The 14,753-nt window shown below is 42.1% G+C and overlaps 1 protein-coding gene across 14 annotated transcripts in view; it reads left to right on the top strand.

The window, feature by feature from the left end:
• satb1b (SATB homeobox 1b) overlaps positions 1-14,375 on the top strand; it is a 71,441-nt gene extending 57,066 nt beyond the window's left edge. For all 14 annotated transcript variants that reach the window (XM_074652845.1, XM_074652839.1, XM_074652850.1 and 11 more), the window contains 2 exons: positions 10,097-10,306; positions 12,952-14,375. In XM_074652845.1, coding sequence (XP_074508946.1) covers positions 10,097-10,306; positions 12,952-13,605 — 864 coding nt within the window. In that variant the 3' untranslated portion in view covers positions 13,606-14,375. The remainder of the gene's footprint in view (positions 1-10,096; positions 10,307-12,951) is intronic.
• Positions 14,376-14,753: the final 378 nt, after the last annotated feature.

Below are 14,753 nucleotides of genomic sequence, written 5' to 3'. Positions count from 1 at the left end.
AAAGGCAAGTTTCAAATGATTTAAGATGACTCAGTTTTTTAATCCTCAAAAGAGAAAAAGCAGCTTCATGTATATGAGAACTAGAAATTTCATCATCCATTACCGCAGTCGCAAATCCAAACCGTCCTCGGGGCCTTTCTGTCGTTTCAAAAAGATGTCCGTTTGATCCATCTGTTTTGTAGTATGCCTCCTTATGTATACTCAGGACCAGCGTGTGAATTGGAATCAGATGGCGAGGTTATGAAAAATGATGCGGAGGTAAATAAAACAATAAATCCAACTCTTTGATCGCCATATGGTGAACAGCCCTACATTCGGTCTAAACAAAGTAGTATATTTTTAGAGAAATGTTAATTTCCTTTATATAGTAACATGTTAATTATTTAACGTCTTCGTCCCTTCTGTTGTGTTGTGTGTTTTCTGTTCTGTCCACTCGTGTATTTGATTATGGAAATGGTTAGAGAGGTGAGCCAGTGACTAGGGTTGAGCATATTAAGTAATTTTCTCATACAATTTCCATATTCGAGTACTTGAATACTGAATTGAAATGGCGTATGATGGTATATGACTCTGTGGTAAGAGCGGTCCGCGAGTCTGTAGTAATAGCTACCTTGTGTCGTCCTCAATCAAATTCATAATGTAACATCTTCTTCACTTTCGTAGTTGTTGTTCTTCGCCTCGATTGTAGCGTGTTCTCCCAACGCCATCAGCTTGGAAGCCTTCTCCTTCCACAGAGCTTAACGGGAGCATATCTCCAGTCACCGTTTTCATGATGAGCTGGCTTATCTTCTTTGCTCGGCGGTATCACAACGACGCGTGCTAACACTGCTAGTAAATGAGGTGATGAGAGATGAGCCTGTTATTTGTCTCTGTTGTTTTTCTCCTTGTGCTTGATGCGCAAACGGTTAATCATCGAACTAGTTGTTCTATGATACAAAAGTTTAACGTTACATAGCTTGCGTTGTACATTCATTTTGTTTCCAGGCCTATTTATTATTTTATATATAACGAAACCAATACAGACGTCCAATTCGAATACTCATGTCCATCCCTACTCGTCTCTAGTCTCTAATTTGAATCCCCAGAATGAATGTTATTGAGTCAAAGTGGATTTATGCTCCTGCATTGAGCTGTTTGAGATGCTCCGTAGAGATGGTCCTCCTCAAAAACGTAACTATACGTCAGGACGTGGAGACTACGTAGAGACCAGTGGGCAACCTCTGGGTCTGAAAAGTGAAGCCAGTGTGGAAGAGCCTTAAACTTGCATTCTTTCTAATAGCCAGCAGGGGGCGACTCCTCTGGTTGCAAAAAGAAGTCTGATTGTATAGAAGTCTGTGAGAAAATGATCCTACTTCTCACTTGATTTATTACCTCAGTAAACATTGTAAACATGAGTTTATGATCTCAATCCCTAGTTTCAAGTCTTCTTCAATACAGCATGATGTTCATTTAGTAAATTATGGTCCCATTTAGAGTCAAATAGACCATAAAGCAGGGGCTGCTTTAGGGCGTGGCTACCTTGTGATTGACAGGTTGCAACCACGGCGTTGTCCGGTCTGGGAGTTGTCCGTGTTTTTGTCTTACTACTTTAACCCTTTCACAGTGTGTTTTCAGTTCATGAAAGCTAATTGTAACATTTTGGTCACCTAAAAGACGTCTTATTCAGCGTTCAGTTGTACTTAGCTCCACCCCCTCGTGTCACTTCTGGTTGCAAAAAGCCAAGATGGCGATGGCCACAAAGCCGAACTCGAGGCATCAAAACTGTAATCCACAAACCAGCGTGTGACGTCACGGTGACTACGTCCACTTCTTATATACAGTCTATGGTAGAGACGGCATTATAAATACAACATGGAGCATGTTGAAAAAAAAGGCTCAGTAATCTTCTTTTCAGTAACGCTAGATAAATTAGTATTTTGTGATCTAGCAAAGCCGTTTCCAGGGCAAAGCTTCCTCTCACTTCAAGTGAATGAACGAATGCAAACACGATTACTTTGGGTATATAATGAATGCGCTGCTCAGTAATCTCCTTTCCTTTAGCGAGACAAATTTGTATGTTAAGATCTCGCTAGCAGTCATTTTCAGTGCAAACGTTGCCCTCGCCGTGACCATCTCCCTATCACATAGCCAGTGAAAGAATATAAACGCGATTACTTTGGCTATATAATGAATACCCGACAGAACCATCGGTATTCATCCGGAGCGGCAGTGGTGCTACGATTATCAACTGGTTAAATCCTACGGTGAACCATGAATTCATTCCTTACGCTTGAAGCGTTGACGGTGGGACCACCAGAACACCTCCACAGAGGAGCATACACTCCATTAAAAGACTAACTAACTAGACTTTGGGCCTTTGCTCACCTGACCCATTATCTGATGAGACAAATGGCACTTAAATCATCTCTGTAAGTTGTTATTAGTTCACTCCAATGCTCATGTTATCCCTGTAACATACAGTGTATTGTAATTGTTGCACTGCATGTCGAGCAAACAACTGTCGCTATGTAGACGTTCAAGAAGAAATTGAATAAAACCAGTTGAATAAATAGGGTGTTATGGTGTTATGGTTGGTCTGAGAGCAGGATAACAATATGTTTTCACTATATTTTCTAAGTATTGCGGTCCTTCCAATTTGAGTTGCAGTTCAAATAAGGCCACTGACCCCATTTCCATTGCCCTGTCTTCCCCACAGTTTGCCAAAGATTATTTGTATACTTACTCAGAGCTCTTCTATTTGCATATAAAGACTTCCCAAAAAAAAAATCTGTCCCTGAATTTTGCTGTCAATTATTGCTTATTGTTGCGGGAGATTCGCATATGCCCGGGCATCAGGAACGTTTCAACACTCCACCGTCGTCAGCAGATGGGCGTCCACCATGGCCTAATGTTTTTACAACACAGCACACGTTACCTTGCGGGTCGAACGCTCACGTGCAGCCGCCAGTTTGGCTTGCTCAGGGAGGAGAGACGTGTTATCGGCTGCATTTATCTGCATAGTGTTGTCTGCCAGTGCTGGGCCTCTGCCAGGTTCAAGGAGGAGGAAAGACAATAATGCATTGTCTTCCCCCCCCTACTTTTAGCTCCCTCCCTTGTTCAGACACAGAAGAGGTTTGTCTGCTGCCTCCGAAACAGTCCTGTCCTCCAAACCCGCCAGCCACAACAATGGCCACAATCATTTCTTCATCTGTGATTTCATTTTTTGATGTGTCATCTTGGCCTTTTTTCTTTGTCCAAATGCTCCAAATCCAAATGCTACTCGATATACTCGCCTCTGGGGTTGAAACTGAGGCATGATTTTTGGTCACGCAGTAATCCGAGGAAGGAGGGGGGGGGGGGGGGGGGGGAACTCAAATGGCAAATTGATGGACATCTGTTGGCTTATTTTATTTATTTATTTTTGCAGTGGCCGAGGTCAGCCTGATGGGGCTGATAACAAGCAAATGAGATTAGAGGGAAGGTGTTGGCCCGGCCGTGTGACAGTCCTCTCTGTCTATCTGTCTATCTGTCTCTCTGTCTGTCTGTCTGTCTGTCGGTCTGTCTGTCTGTCTCTCTGTCTGTCTGTCTGTCTGTCTGTCGGTCTGTCTGTCTGTCTCTGTCTGTCTGTCTCGCAGCAAAGCCAGTTGCTCATCTCCGAGCCTCCATGTTGGCTGTGCTTGCAGTGGTAGTTCGGTGGTGAATGGGTGGATGGGTTGGGCGGTGAATACCATGCTGTTCTCTGACAGAGCAGGCCTATGCGCTTATTGGCAGCTTGTGACTGCAGCACTCACATGCACGGTGTACCGCATTGCATAGCTGGATGAATCTCGCGCATGAATTCAACTATTGTGTTGGGAGGAAAATATTTTTTTATCAGAACACCCGAGTTGCTATTTATACCAGGACTATACAATGGCCTGCTGAAGAGTTTATTACCCTTTTAATTTGGCACCTTATGACCCCGGAGCCCCATTAGCCTCTGGTCAGAGATGTGTCTGCTGTAAAACAAGAAAAGGGCCGGTGGTTCTTGATTGCCAGTCCCGTTGTTTGAAACTAATTAATAATTAAGCAACGATGACCGAGAGGCAGCGGATTATTGTGCAATATTGTCGCAGGTGTGTGCCAACATAGCAAGATAATCCTTTGCCTGTCAGTACTTATTGCTCCGATGAACCTGTTTGCAGCATCTGTGAGTTCAACTGAGAGATGTATTTAGCATCAAAACAAACTGGCTTTCCAGTTCACTACTAACTCTCCGATTTCTAAGGTGATCTGGGTTGGGAAAATGCGTTGGTTTGAATCAGTCGGTCAATTGTAAAGCTTATCCATGTGTGATTCTGGTATAAATGTCTTTAAATGTGTAGTAAAATGTGATTTCTAACCATAACGGTCTAATTTAGGGCTGCAATTACATTAATTTTCAATACACAAATTTCTTTATTATTCTTTTGTTTATAAAATGTCCAAAAAAATGCTTCCTAATTCTGACGAGAGAGATAACTGGTTGCTCAGTGTACTCAGCCATAGATCAAAAACATGTTGGGCACTCTTGGAAAATGGGGGAAAACAGGATAAACAGGAAGGCAGTCCAGGCACTCCAAAATCCTAGTGACAACGAGGAAGGATTAAAAAGCCTTTATTATAGTGTTTCAACCACTGCAGGTCTTCATCCGGGCATATAACAAACAGACCAACGGGTGTGTCCTCACCTGTATAATATCAGCGACCTGTTCCTAATTCTGAAGTTGACCTTTTCAAATCGCTTGTTTTCTCTGACCAACAGTCCAAAATTCAAAAGATGTGATTGAAAAGTGATTGAAATTTAAAAGTGGTCAGTTCACACATGAGAAGCTTGAACTAGGGAATATTTGTCATTTTTTGTTCGTCAAAATTGTTGAAGATTGATTGAATTTATCAATGGACTAATGGTGTCACAGCAGCACTAGTCTGAACAGTGTTTGAGAGGCTTTTTTCACCTCTGATACAATGTTGTGGGAAGCACTCAGGACAAAAAAAATAAACTCAAATTAAAAATTAAAGATGCATCTCATCTCTAGAACAAACAGAGTCAAAATTAATTTCACAAAATGATTAAGTTGTTATAGCTAACGTGTAGTTTTATCTTCATCACCAAGCAGACGTAGAGCAGTATGAGCATCCCGGCCAATCTAAAGGCACGTTTACACCAAACCAGTCTAGTTTAGTTCGTTACACATTAGAGCGGTTATTTTTGCGTTTCCATTAGCAAAAGTTTGGATGGTACCAATAGAGCCGCTCCGTTACTGGTACCACGTCGGTCGAGTTTCCACGCGAGCTGAGCCGATACTAGAAGGTGGAGTTAAAACCCTGCAGACCGCTGATTGGTCAGAGAGAGAAGCGTCACTAGCGCGAAACGGGACATCCTGCACAAACCCGCCGTTTTTAAATAGCCACGCTGCCGTCAAATGCAAGCAGCTCGCAAAATAACAGTTCACTACGCCGTACAGCGCTCCTCTGTTTGGTTGCCGTTGAAACGCTTCAGCGAGTGTCCCGTTGAAGATGATGTCACGGCAGTTTCAAGCGCCTTCGCTACGGCGATCAGCTGAGAATCCCGTCTACACTGAGGTTGTAATATCTACAGTGGAAACACAGACCTGGTACCAAAAGCGAGTCAAGTCGAGTAGAGCCGTACCATGCGGAGGAAACACAACTTAAGTCCGCCATTCACTTCTCAACCAGACGCTGTCTGGTGTCTGCTGTTCTGTGCTGCTTATCTGCTTGTCTAACATGGTTTGCTGGAAATGTCTGCCTGTGGTTTTGTGTAGTGATGATTGATGAGTGTGTGTGAGACTTAACCTTATAATCTATCTTTGTAAAATAAATAATTATCCATCTCGTCAGTCTTAGACTTTCCCGCGAGCATCACCCGTCAGGTTCCTGTCACTGCCGTATACTCCGTGTCCTCGATGGCTAATCTGTGACGTGATAAAGTTTCTTTACTGAACACACGAGTGTGTTCTGTGTTGGCCGACAACTAGGCCTGCTCTGAACTACCTGTTCTATTTATTTATAGAGTGCCCTTAATGATCTTCAACAAAACACAGAGTACACTGGATTGAAGAGCCCTAGATTTTTTGTTTTCTGGACCGTGTTGGAACACTTTAGCGGCAGGGGCAGCAAGTTCCATGATCCAATCAAGAGCGGTTAGTGCTCGTCAGCTGCGGTGGAGAGGCTCAACAAATTACATTAAATAATAAAGGGGGAAAACAGATTTGCATCAGTGTGGTGATGTTGAACATAACATCTTTTTGGTTTAGTCTTTCTTTGGGAGGAATTCTAATATATAGATCAACAAATATATTCCACGCTACTTTTACTGGAGAAGAAATAAGTTTTATGCCGTTTACACTCTCACAGTTTTTTTCTTTTAAAGTTTACTGACAACAAGGGAGTCAAATCGCTAACTTCTCTCACTCCCTCACTCTCTCTCTTTCTATTTCTCACCATCTCTCTCTCCTCTCTTTATCCCCACTGCCTCTGTCTGGCCTGTGGAAGCAATGCAATTAGACAAACACAAACAAAGCTCTTGAAACTGCCATGGAAAATGCTGACTGTCCACTGTCCACAGTGCTGGCCGGGAGCAGCGCTAACTGCTGTTTGACGTACATCACATAAAAAAAAAAAACGTTTAGCAAACATCTGTGTGATTCTTCCTTCAACTCCATCTATAAACGCTGATTGTCAGCTCAAAAACTGTCGAAACGCAGGCAGCAAAGTAAAAAAAAAAAAAAAGGCGCACAAACGAAACATTCCCACTTGTGAACTAATAAACTCTCTGTACTTTATTTCATCAAATGGACTTCCTGGCATTGAAATGGAGTTCACGTCGTGCCTTTGTTTGATTGGCTCTGCTACTTTGGGTTTAATCCTGCTGGTTTTGGGAGTGTTTGAGTTGGATTACTCCATCGTTGGGCCGGGGTACAGTTTCTCTGGCTTTGACAAGATGGTGTGTGGTGGTTTGTGTGCGTCTGTTTGTGTGTTTGTGGGCTGTGTTGTGTGTGTGTGTGTGTGTGTTCTCCCTCACTACCGAATCAGCTGAAACCACAGACAGCCCAACTGGAGCGCCGTCCAAATCCCTCTGCATGCAAATTAAAAACGCAACAATAAACGTGGCAAAGGAACAAGGTGGGCACGCAGGCTTTATGGCCCCCTCTACCCGCTCTCCTCCCTCTCTCTCTCTCTCTTTCTGTCTCTTTATGTCTCCCTCTCTCTTTCTCCCCCTCTCGGCTTCCTCCAACACCCCTCCTGGGTTTGATGTGGCTTATGGGAGGAGTTGGAACAGGGGACAACCAAACTGCTGAGTTATCTCTTGCATGCAGTGTGGCGGTGTGGCTCTGCCCTCTGTGTGTACGCATGTGTGTGTGTGTGTCTGTGTGCAGACCAGCAGCGCGGTGTAATCCTGTGGAAATGAAAGGTGCTGCCGCGCACTGGCCGGGAGATTACAGCGCCGCTCTGTCACGGTGCCAGGACATACTACCCGGCTGAGCGAGTAGCCCTCTGTAACACACACACTCAACACACACCTCGCTGCTTCTCTTTGACGCCGTGTTTCCTCCTCGCTGGTTTCACTCCCCGGCCGGCCGTCCCTCCTTCTTCATCCACTTCTGTCCCTTTACAGCTCTCTTGTAGCTTCATCCCCCCCCCACCCTCACCACCACCACCCACGCTCCTCTTCGCTCGCCCACACAGCACTACAGTGTGTTATTTCCCTTCGCTCTTACTCACACACAGACACTGGACTGCTGAGGTTTAGGTCATCACGTCTCAGGCTGTGAGACCGCGTCACTCAACCCCTTGCAGAGTCTGTACAGTCGTGAATCCTCAGTTTGTCACTAAGCTCCGTGAGCAAACACACGTTTGACTTAAAGCTGCAGTCGGTAACTTTGAGCAATGTGACAAAAAGTTATGTTTATAAAACTGTCTCTATATCCTGACAGTATAGTGCATGACACCGGATTCCACGAGTTTCACGAGCAGTGATTGACAGCTGCTTCTACTCCTCGGCTCTGATTGGTTGTTTTTGTTCTGGCGCGGTGAAATCCTAACTCACAGATTACCTGTCTCATGCACTACTGTCAGGATATAGTGACAGTTTTATAAAAAAATAACTTTTTATCATATTTGCTCAAAGTTACCGACAGCAGCTTTAAATGTGGGAAACCAAACCAAAAGTCCTGACTCCAATAAGACTTTTACATAAGTACGGAAATGATCAAAGACCAGGCCATATAGTTTTCATTTAGTTGTTATTTTAAAACACATAATTGCACAATGAAACACACATTTGTAGCTCCTTCATGCTGCACACACATAGAACATATATACATATTTATTATTTAATTACATTAATACATTAATCATTTTGTTTATAAAATATCGGAAAATCCCAGAGCCCAATGTGACATCTTCAAATGTCTTGTTTTGTCAAACCAACAGTCCAGAAAGCAAAACTTTTTTTAGTTAACTATCATATAAGGCAAACAACTGCAGCGAATGCTCACATACAGTACGAGCAGCTGGATCAGAATCAGAATCAGTTTTTATTCGCCAAGTCCATGCAGACATACAGACGTACAAGGAATATGACTCTGGTTTTATGTATCTCTCTAAACGTACTTACACAGAAATAGGAAAAAAGAACAGCTAGAGACAAGGACAACAAACTGCACAAATAAGGGTGAGAAATAGACACAAGTATGTACACAAGTAGTGGAAAAAATAGGTGTATACCGGTATATAATATTTACTTATATATATATTTAAAAACATCTATGTGCAAGTTAAGTGTTTTTTAAGTGCAAACAATACAAGTAGTGCAAAGAAATATCTGTATGTACAGCATGTAGGATTTACAGTGACAGATGATATGTACATGTTTAAAAAAAGTTAGTGCCGACAATGTTTGGAGTAATTGCTTAAAAATATACTGAAACAACTGATCGATTATCAAAATGACATGTTGACTAATCGTTTCTGCTCAAATCAACATATTATTAGGAATATTTTCTGATTTTAATACTATATATAGTTGTGTGGCAAATATCTGCATACATTAAAGTGGTTTTCAAATTGACTTTAAGTGAAATTAACGGTCTTATATATTATATTAGAAACATTTCATGTAAAACTCATTTTTGATACATTTGTACGTTTTGTAAAACATTACCAGTGTGATCATATCATCGTGATATGATGATGCCTCTGAGAGGATATATGTTAATTTAGCTGAACTTTGCACACATGTGTGATTCGGTGCTGTCCTGCAGTTTTTACTCTACAAAGACAATATAGAAAAACTACAAGTGAATTACAAGTGAGTTCATGCTTCCTTTTGTCCTGCACTTTCACTAACGCGTCAGTCTCCTAATGAATCTTTCACTCGTCAAGGTCAGACCCGTTGTGTGGATCAAATAAAGCTTTTCTGATTGTAATTGTCCCGTATTGTTCCTCAGCTCTGTCTTTCATGGCCCTCTGCTGGAGTGTTCCAAACATGGGAGTCACTTGCTTCCTCCCAAGGGTGCTACTCAATATGCGAGTGTGTGTTTCTCGTCCCGTTAAATTGTTCCTTCGTGCTGCGTTGCTTGACCTTGGCTAATTCACATCTTCATCTTCAGCTGTGGCAGAAAAACATACTAACTGCAGGTGCAGCCGCAGTGAAACAATGGGCTGTTTTGTCTGTGTATTTTTTTTACTATCATTTTGATTTTATTGTAGTACTGGAAAGTGTTTTTGCAAAACTCTTTTTTCCCCCATTTTGATTACTTAAATCATTTGAAATGGTGTTACAGTGGATCTTTTTCATTTTGGTACTTTGATGCATTTGGGTGTGCAAGTTTTTTCTGTTAATCAAATCTATTTTAGAATCATATTTAATAGTGTGGTTCTCCTCTTAGGTAAAGCACTGTGAAACTGGGTGAAAATGTGAACCAGTTTCCGTACACTTGGGCCTAAAATGAGTTTAAACACTCTTCATAATACATTCTTCTGACCTGTGCTCACATCTGAGCCTAAAGACTACTGTATACATTACTGACCTGCTCTTTCTCTCCTCTGTGTCTCCCTCTAATCCTCCCTTCAGGGCTGGCTCTGTGAGCTGCTGCGATGGAAGGAGGATCCGTCTCCGGAGAACCGGACGCTCTGGGAGAACCTCTCCATGATCCGCCGCTTCCTGAGCCTCTGCCAGGTCGAACGTGACGCCATCTACGAGCAGGAGAGCAGCGCCGGGCAGCAGCAGCATCACAACGAGCGGCCAACGCACATGATGCACATCTCCTCTGACATGCCACAGGTGAGCGTGACAGCAGGGTGTCCTGACTCTGCCTTTGGGGCATGACGCTTTTCTGGAATATCGCTTTACATGCACAATATTCAATATTCCACAATATTCCCGTTTTTGCCCTTATTCCGGAAAAAGACAATATTCCCATTAAGCTGTTTACATGGCTGATGAAAATTAATATTCCACTAATATTCCCGTTTACATGCAGCCGTGCATACCCTGATTAACCTGTCCGACAATGCGAACACACCTTCCCTCTTTCATTCCTTCAAACACTTTCATATTTGCGCATATCCAAAAACCTGTTGATATCCAGGTCTTTTTAATAATGTTTAAAAGTAGTTTTCTTTCTCCTTCCGACCAGAAATGGGGGCTTTTCTTTTGGGTATGCATCTCTGCAAACTGCCAGCTTGTTGGTTTGTGTTCAACGCACAGAGCTGGACGTAAACAGACAAGAGGCCGTGTGTCGAAAACTGCTGTAAAAACCTCAACTGAGACGCATATCGTGAATGCGCTGTCCAAATAATGCTGCTTAAACCTGAATAATATCAGCATATCCCACATGTTCAGAATATCCACTCAGAATAATTCAGAATATCCAAACGGAACATGCTGTTTACATGACAAATCTAATTTTTTAATATTGTCATATTTGGAATAATAGTGGAATATTAGTGTGCATGTAAACGTAGTCAATGTTTTTTATGACGAAAAACACTCTAAACATAATTTAGATGGTGTGTGTGCGTGTGTGTAACTTGCATTTAAATGCTCAATTTATCTGATAACTGTTGACAAGTAAAACCTAAAAACATGACCACATAATTATGTACAATGCAGATGCAAACAAAATATGAGAAATTATGTTTATTAAATATAATTATTTTTCACACACTTTACATGTAGGAAGCATGCATGCATGGATGCACACACACACCAGCACATACAAGGTTTTTGATCAACAGAAAGTACACTATTTTCACAATCAATTAATCACTGAAGTCAGTTTTAAAAGCCAAACATCCACTTGTTCCAGCTGCTCAAATATGAGGATTTGCTGCTTTTCTTTGTCTTGTGTGATTGTAAACTGAATATGTTTTTGATTTTGGACTGTTTAGTCAGACAAAACAAGCAATTTGTGGACGTCAATTTGAGATTAAATTGTGATCAGCTTTTTTCCTCCAATTTTCTGCTATTTTATAGACCAAATGATGAATCCATCAGTTGAAAAAAACAATCAGTCTTACTGTATTTCTGCGTGTTTTCCTATTTTTTCTGCAGTTCTATATCAAAAACAAATAAGTCAAAAACATAATTTCCCCCCCTCCGTTCATTTCATTTTAACTAATCTTTCAGGAATTTGTAATAAACAACACTTTAGAGTTTTTATGAATTCTCGTTAATTAGAAACACAGCAACAATTAAAAGTTCCTGATTTTCAGCAAAAGCCGTTTTCATAGATATCATTAGCCCAAACTTATTTAACAGCTGCTTTATAAAAGACATCTGGCAGACGAATAGAAAATAACACACAGGCTCGGTTAACGGTCGAAATACCTTAATGAAGAACAATAATACTTCTATTAAAAGTCTGAGCCACAGCTGAGTGGTTGATTAGTTATTTGGTTACTTGGAGACATGGCCAGTGTTTCACAAAGGCTGCCATTTACTGGATATAAATAAGGTAATAGGATTTCTCTGACAAATCAGTTTCAGCTGCAGATATGGAATGAGGGAATTTTTGTGCATACTTTACTCTGCATGCAAACAGAAATGGTTGTAGATTGATAAAATAGGATTATTTCTGATTTAATGGTGCAGTTTTACACCGTCCATAAGAGACTAGTGTTTAAATATTTCGTGCCGGTCCTTCACTAACACGATACATTAGCCAAATTAGCTCCCATTTGCTCAACAAGAACTATCATAGCTCAGTATATTGGTACAGTAAAAATCACATCTTTGGGTGCATTTATGCAGCTGGCAAACAGAGTTTCCCTGCAAAGTGCTGTTTTGCAAACTTCATTATGAAACACCTATTCTGCAGCGTCTGACTCAGAAATGAAAATAAAAGAGCACCCATTTTGCGGGGTCAACAGGGACCACGAGTTGCCCACTCACTCCCTCTCCAACCACACAATGAGACATTTTACGAGTAATGTGTCATGTGTTTACACTAACGGGATTCTGACGGCACAGTGAAAGCCATCGATAGCATTCTCACACTGCGGCAAATCAGCCAGACCATCGCAACGTGAATTGTGCACAGGGAGCTTGTTTATCACCGCCTGGCAATGGAGCCTGATAAGCAGCAGAGGCTATAATAGAGAGGCCAGTTTCCCACTGTGTGTAGGGCTGAGTGTGTCTCTGGAGTTCATGTGAGTGTGTGTGTTGCCTCTACCCCCACACAATGAGAGACACAATTTCCCACTACCAAAAAAGGAAGGGAAAAAAAATCATATCTGCAGAACTGATTACATTCAATGAGATATTACATGGAAAATTCCTTCAACCAAGTGCCTGTTCTATACACAGAGGGCCCATTTTTCCTCACAACTCAATTGATTTTAATGAAAGGCCTTATTAAGGCGCCGATAAGTGTTCACTGATAACATCCCCGTCTCCTTTCTCTTCCCCTTTTTTTCCCACTGAAGGCTCAGCCACCCCAGTCAATGCAGCAGCACCAGCACCAGCACCAGCACCAGCCCTCCCTATCCCTCCAGCACCCCTCCCAACCCCTTTTGTCCCAGCAGCCCTTGCAGCAAATGCAGCCCTGCACCGGTCCCCGGTTGCCGCCCCGCCAGCCCTCCACCGCCTCCCCCGCCGAGATGGAGGACGAGTGCAGCCGCGGAGGGAGCATCAAGTCCCGCACCTGCGGAGGGAAGATCTCCCTGGAGGCTCTGGGCATCCTGCAGAGCTTCATCCAGGACGTGGGCCTGTACCCCGACGAGGAGGCCATCCACACCCTGTCGGCCCAGCTGGACCTGCCCAAGCTCACCATCATCAAGTTCTTCCAGAACCAGCGCTTCTACATCAATCACCCAGCGAAGGCGCCAAAGGAGCCCGGCAACAACAACAACAACAGCAACAGCACGGCAGCCACCACCAACACCAACACCAGCAGCAGCAGCAGCAGCCCCGCCTTCGAGGAGGAGCTGACGGACTTCAGGGAGAGCGGAGAGCTGCTGCAGGAGCTGGACAACAACACCACGCAGACCAACAGCACCATCTTCTCCATCAAGATCGAAGAGCAGCTGGCACGAGGCGCCGAGGCCCAGTCCGAGTCGGAGCACGAGGCCAAGGAGTAGGACTCTCCCCCAGTCTGAGAGTTTTCTTGTGCACACACACACAGACTGATGACTGTGCTAAATGTAACGCTCTGGCCGACACAGAACCACCACACTGCAAATAAAGAAAAGTAGTGTTTTTAATCAGTACAGCGTCTGGACTATATGAGGAGTGTTTATATATATATACAGTATATATCAGCGATCAGACTGACAGGCTATGTGAAGTGAGTGTTCACACACTGGAAAGCCCATTTCAGACTCAAGTACTACTTTTTGGATTTTGTAAAACTTGTATTATTCACTGTAAAGACTGATGCATCATTTAAATAATCTGCACAAAAAATTATTCTAAGTATGTTGCCGTGGATATTTGCTGACTGCACTCTATGTCTGTTGTTTTACACTGACTTACTTTATCTTTTTTGAGCTACTGATTATATTTAAAAAGAAAAAAAAGTCCCCCTGGAGTTTGCTAGGACTTTGATAGGTGTTTACGTATGTGATGTTTAACTGGAATTTTTAAAAAAAGAAAAATAAATAGCAAATGAAATCAAGGACCAAGTGGTTGACAAGGCCTTAATTATGAGGTATCAAGTCTGGAGCCTGCTGGCAGATGAGTTATTCTTTTTAAAGAGCGCATAATGTGATTCTGGATCACTCCAAACTCTGGAACGCGATCACCCAGCCCAGGTGAATCTCCGAGAATAGCTCAGTCTTTATTATTTGTTAGGGAGGAAATATAAATATATATATATAGACATTATATTGTAACTGTAAAAAAAAGAAAATACAGTCTTAAAGAAACTATGCCAACAAATGCCTTGTACTATACGGCACTGCCGATGTTAGATTATTTTGCAAAACCTTTGTCACTGTAACTCTCTGAATTGCCACACAGTTAGAAATGTGAATTACACCATGTTTATGTTGTCCGACATTATTTATTTGCAGTTCATGCAGTGTTTCTGATGTAATTACTTTTTTTAAAAAGTTTATGTTGCGTAGAGCTTTTTTTTTTTTTTTTTTTTTTTTTAAATTCCACCGATCTTTTTTCTATTTATAAATGTGATTTCGATGGGCAGTAAAAACAAAAAGTGTCTTAAACGTTTTAAATGGAGAAAATGTGCTTTAAAGGTTGCCTATAAAAAGTGCTGTATGTCAAGCAA

This window comes from Sebastes fasciatus, chromosome 12, assembly GCF_043250625.1.
Source record: "Sebastes fasciatus isolate fSebFas1 chromosome 12, fSebFas1.pri, whole genome shotgun sequence".
Classification (NCBI taxonomy): Eukaryota; Metazoa; Chordata; class Actinopteri; order Perciformes; family Sebastidae; genus Sebastes; species Sebastes fasciatus.
The sequence above is the reverse complement of the archived record's forward strand: the minus strand, read 5'-3'. Positions and strand labels throughout refer to the sequence as shown.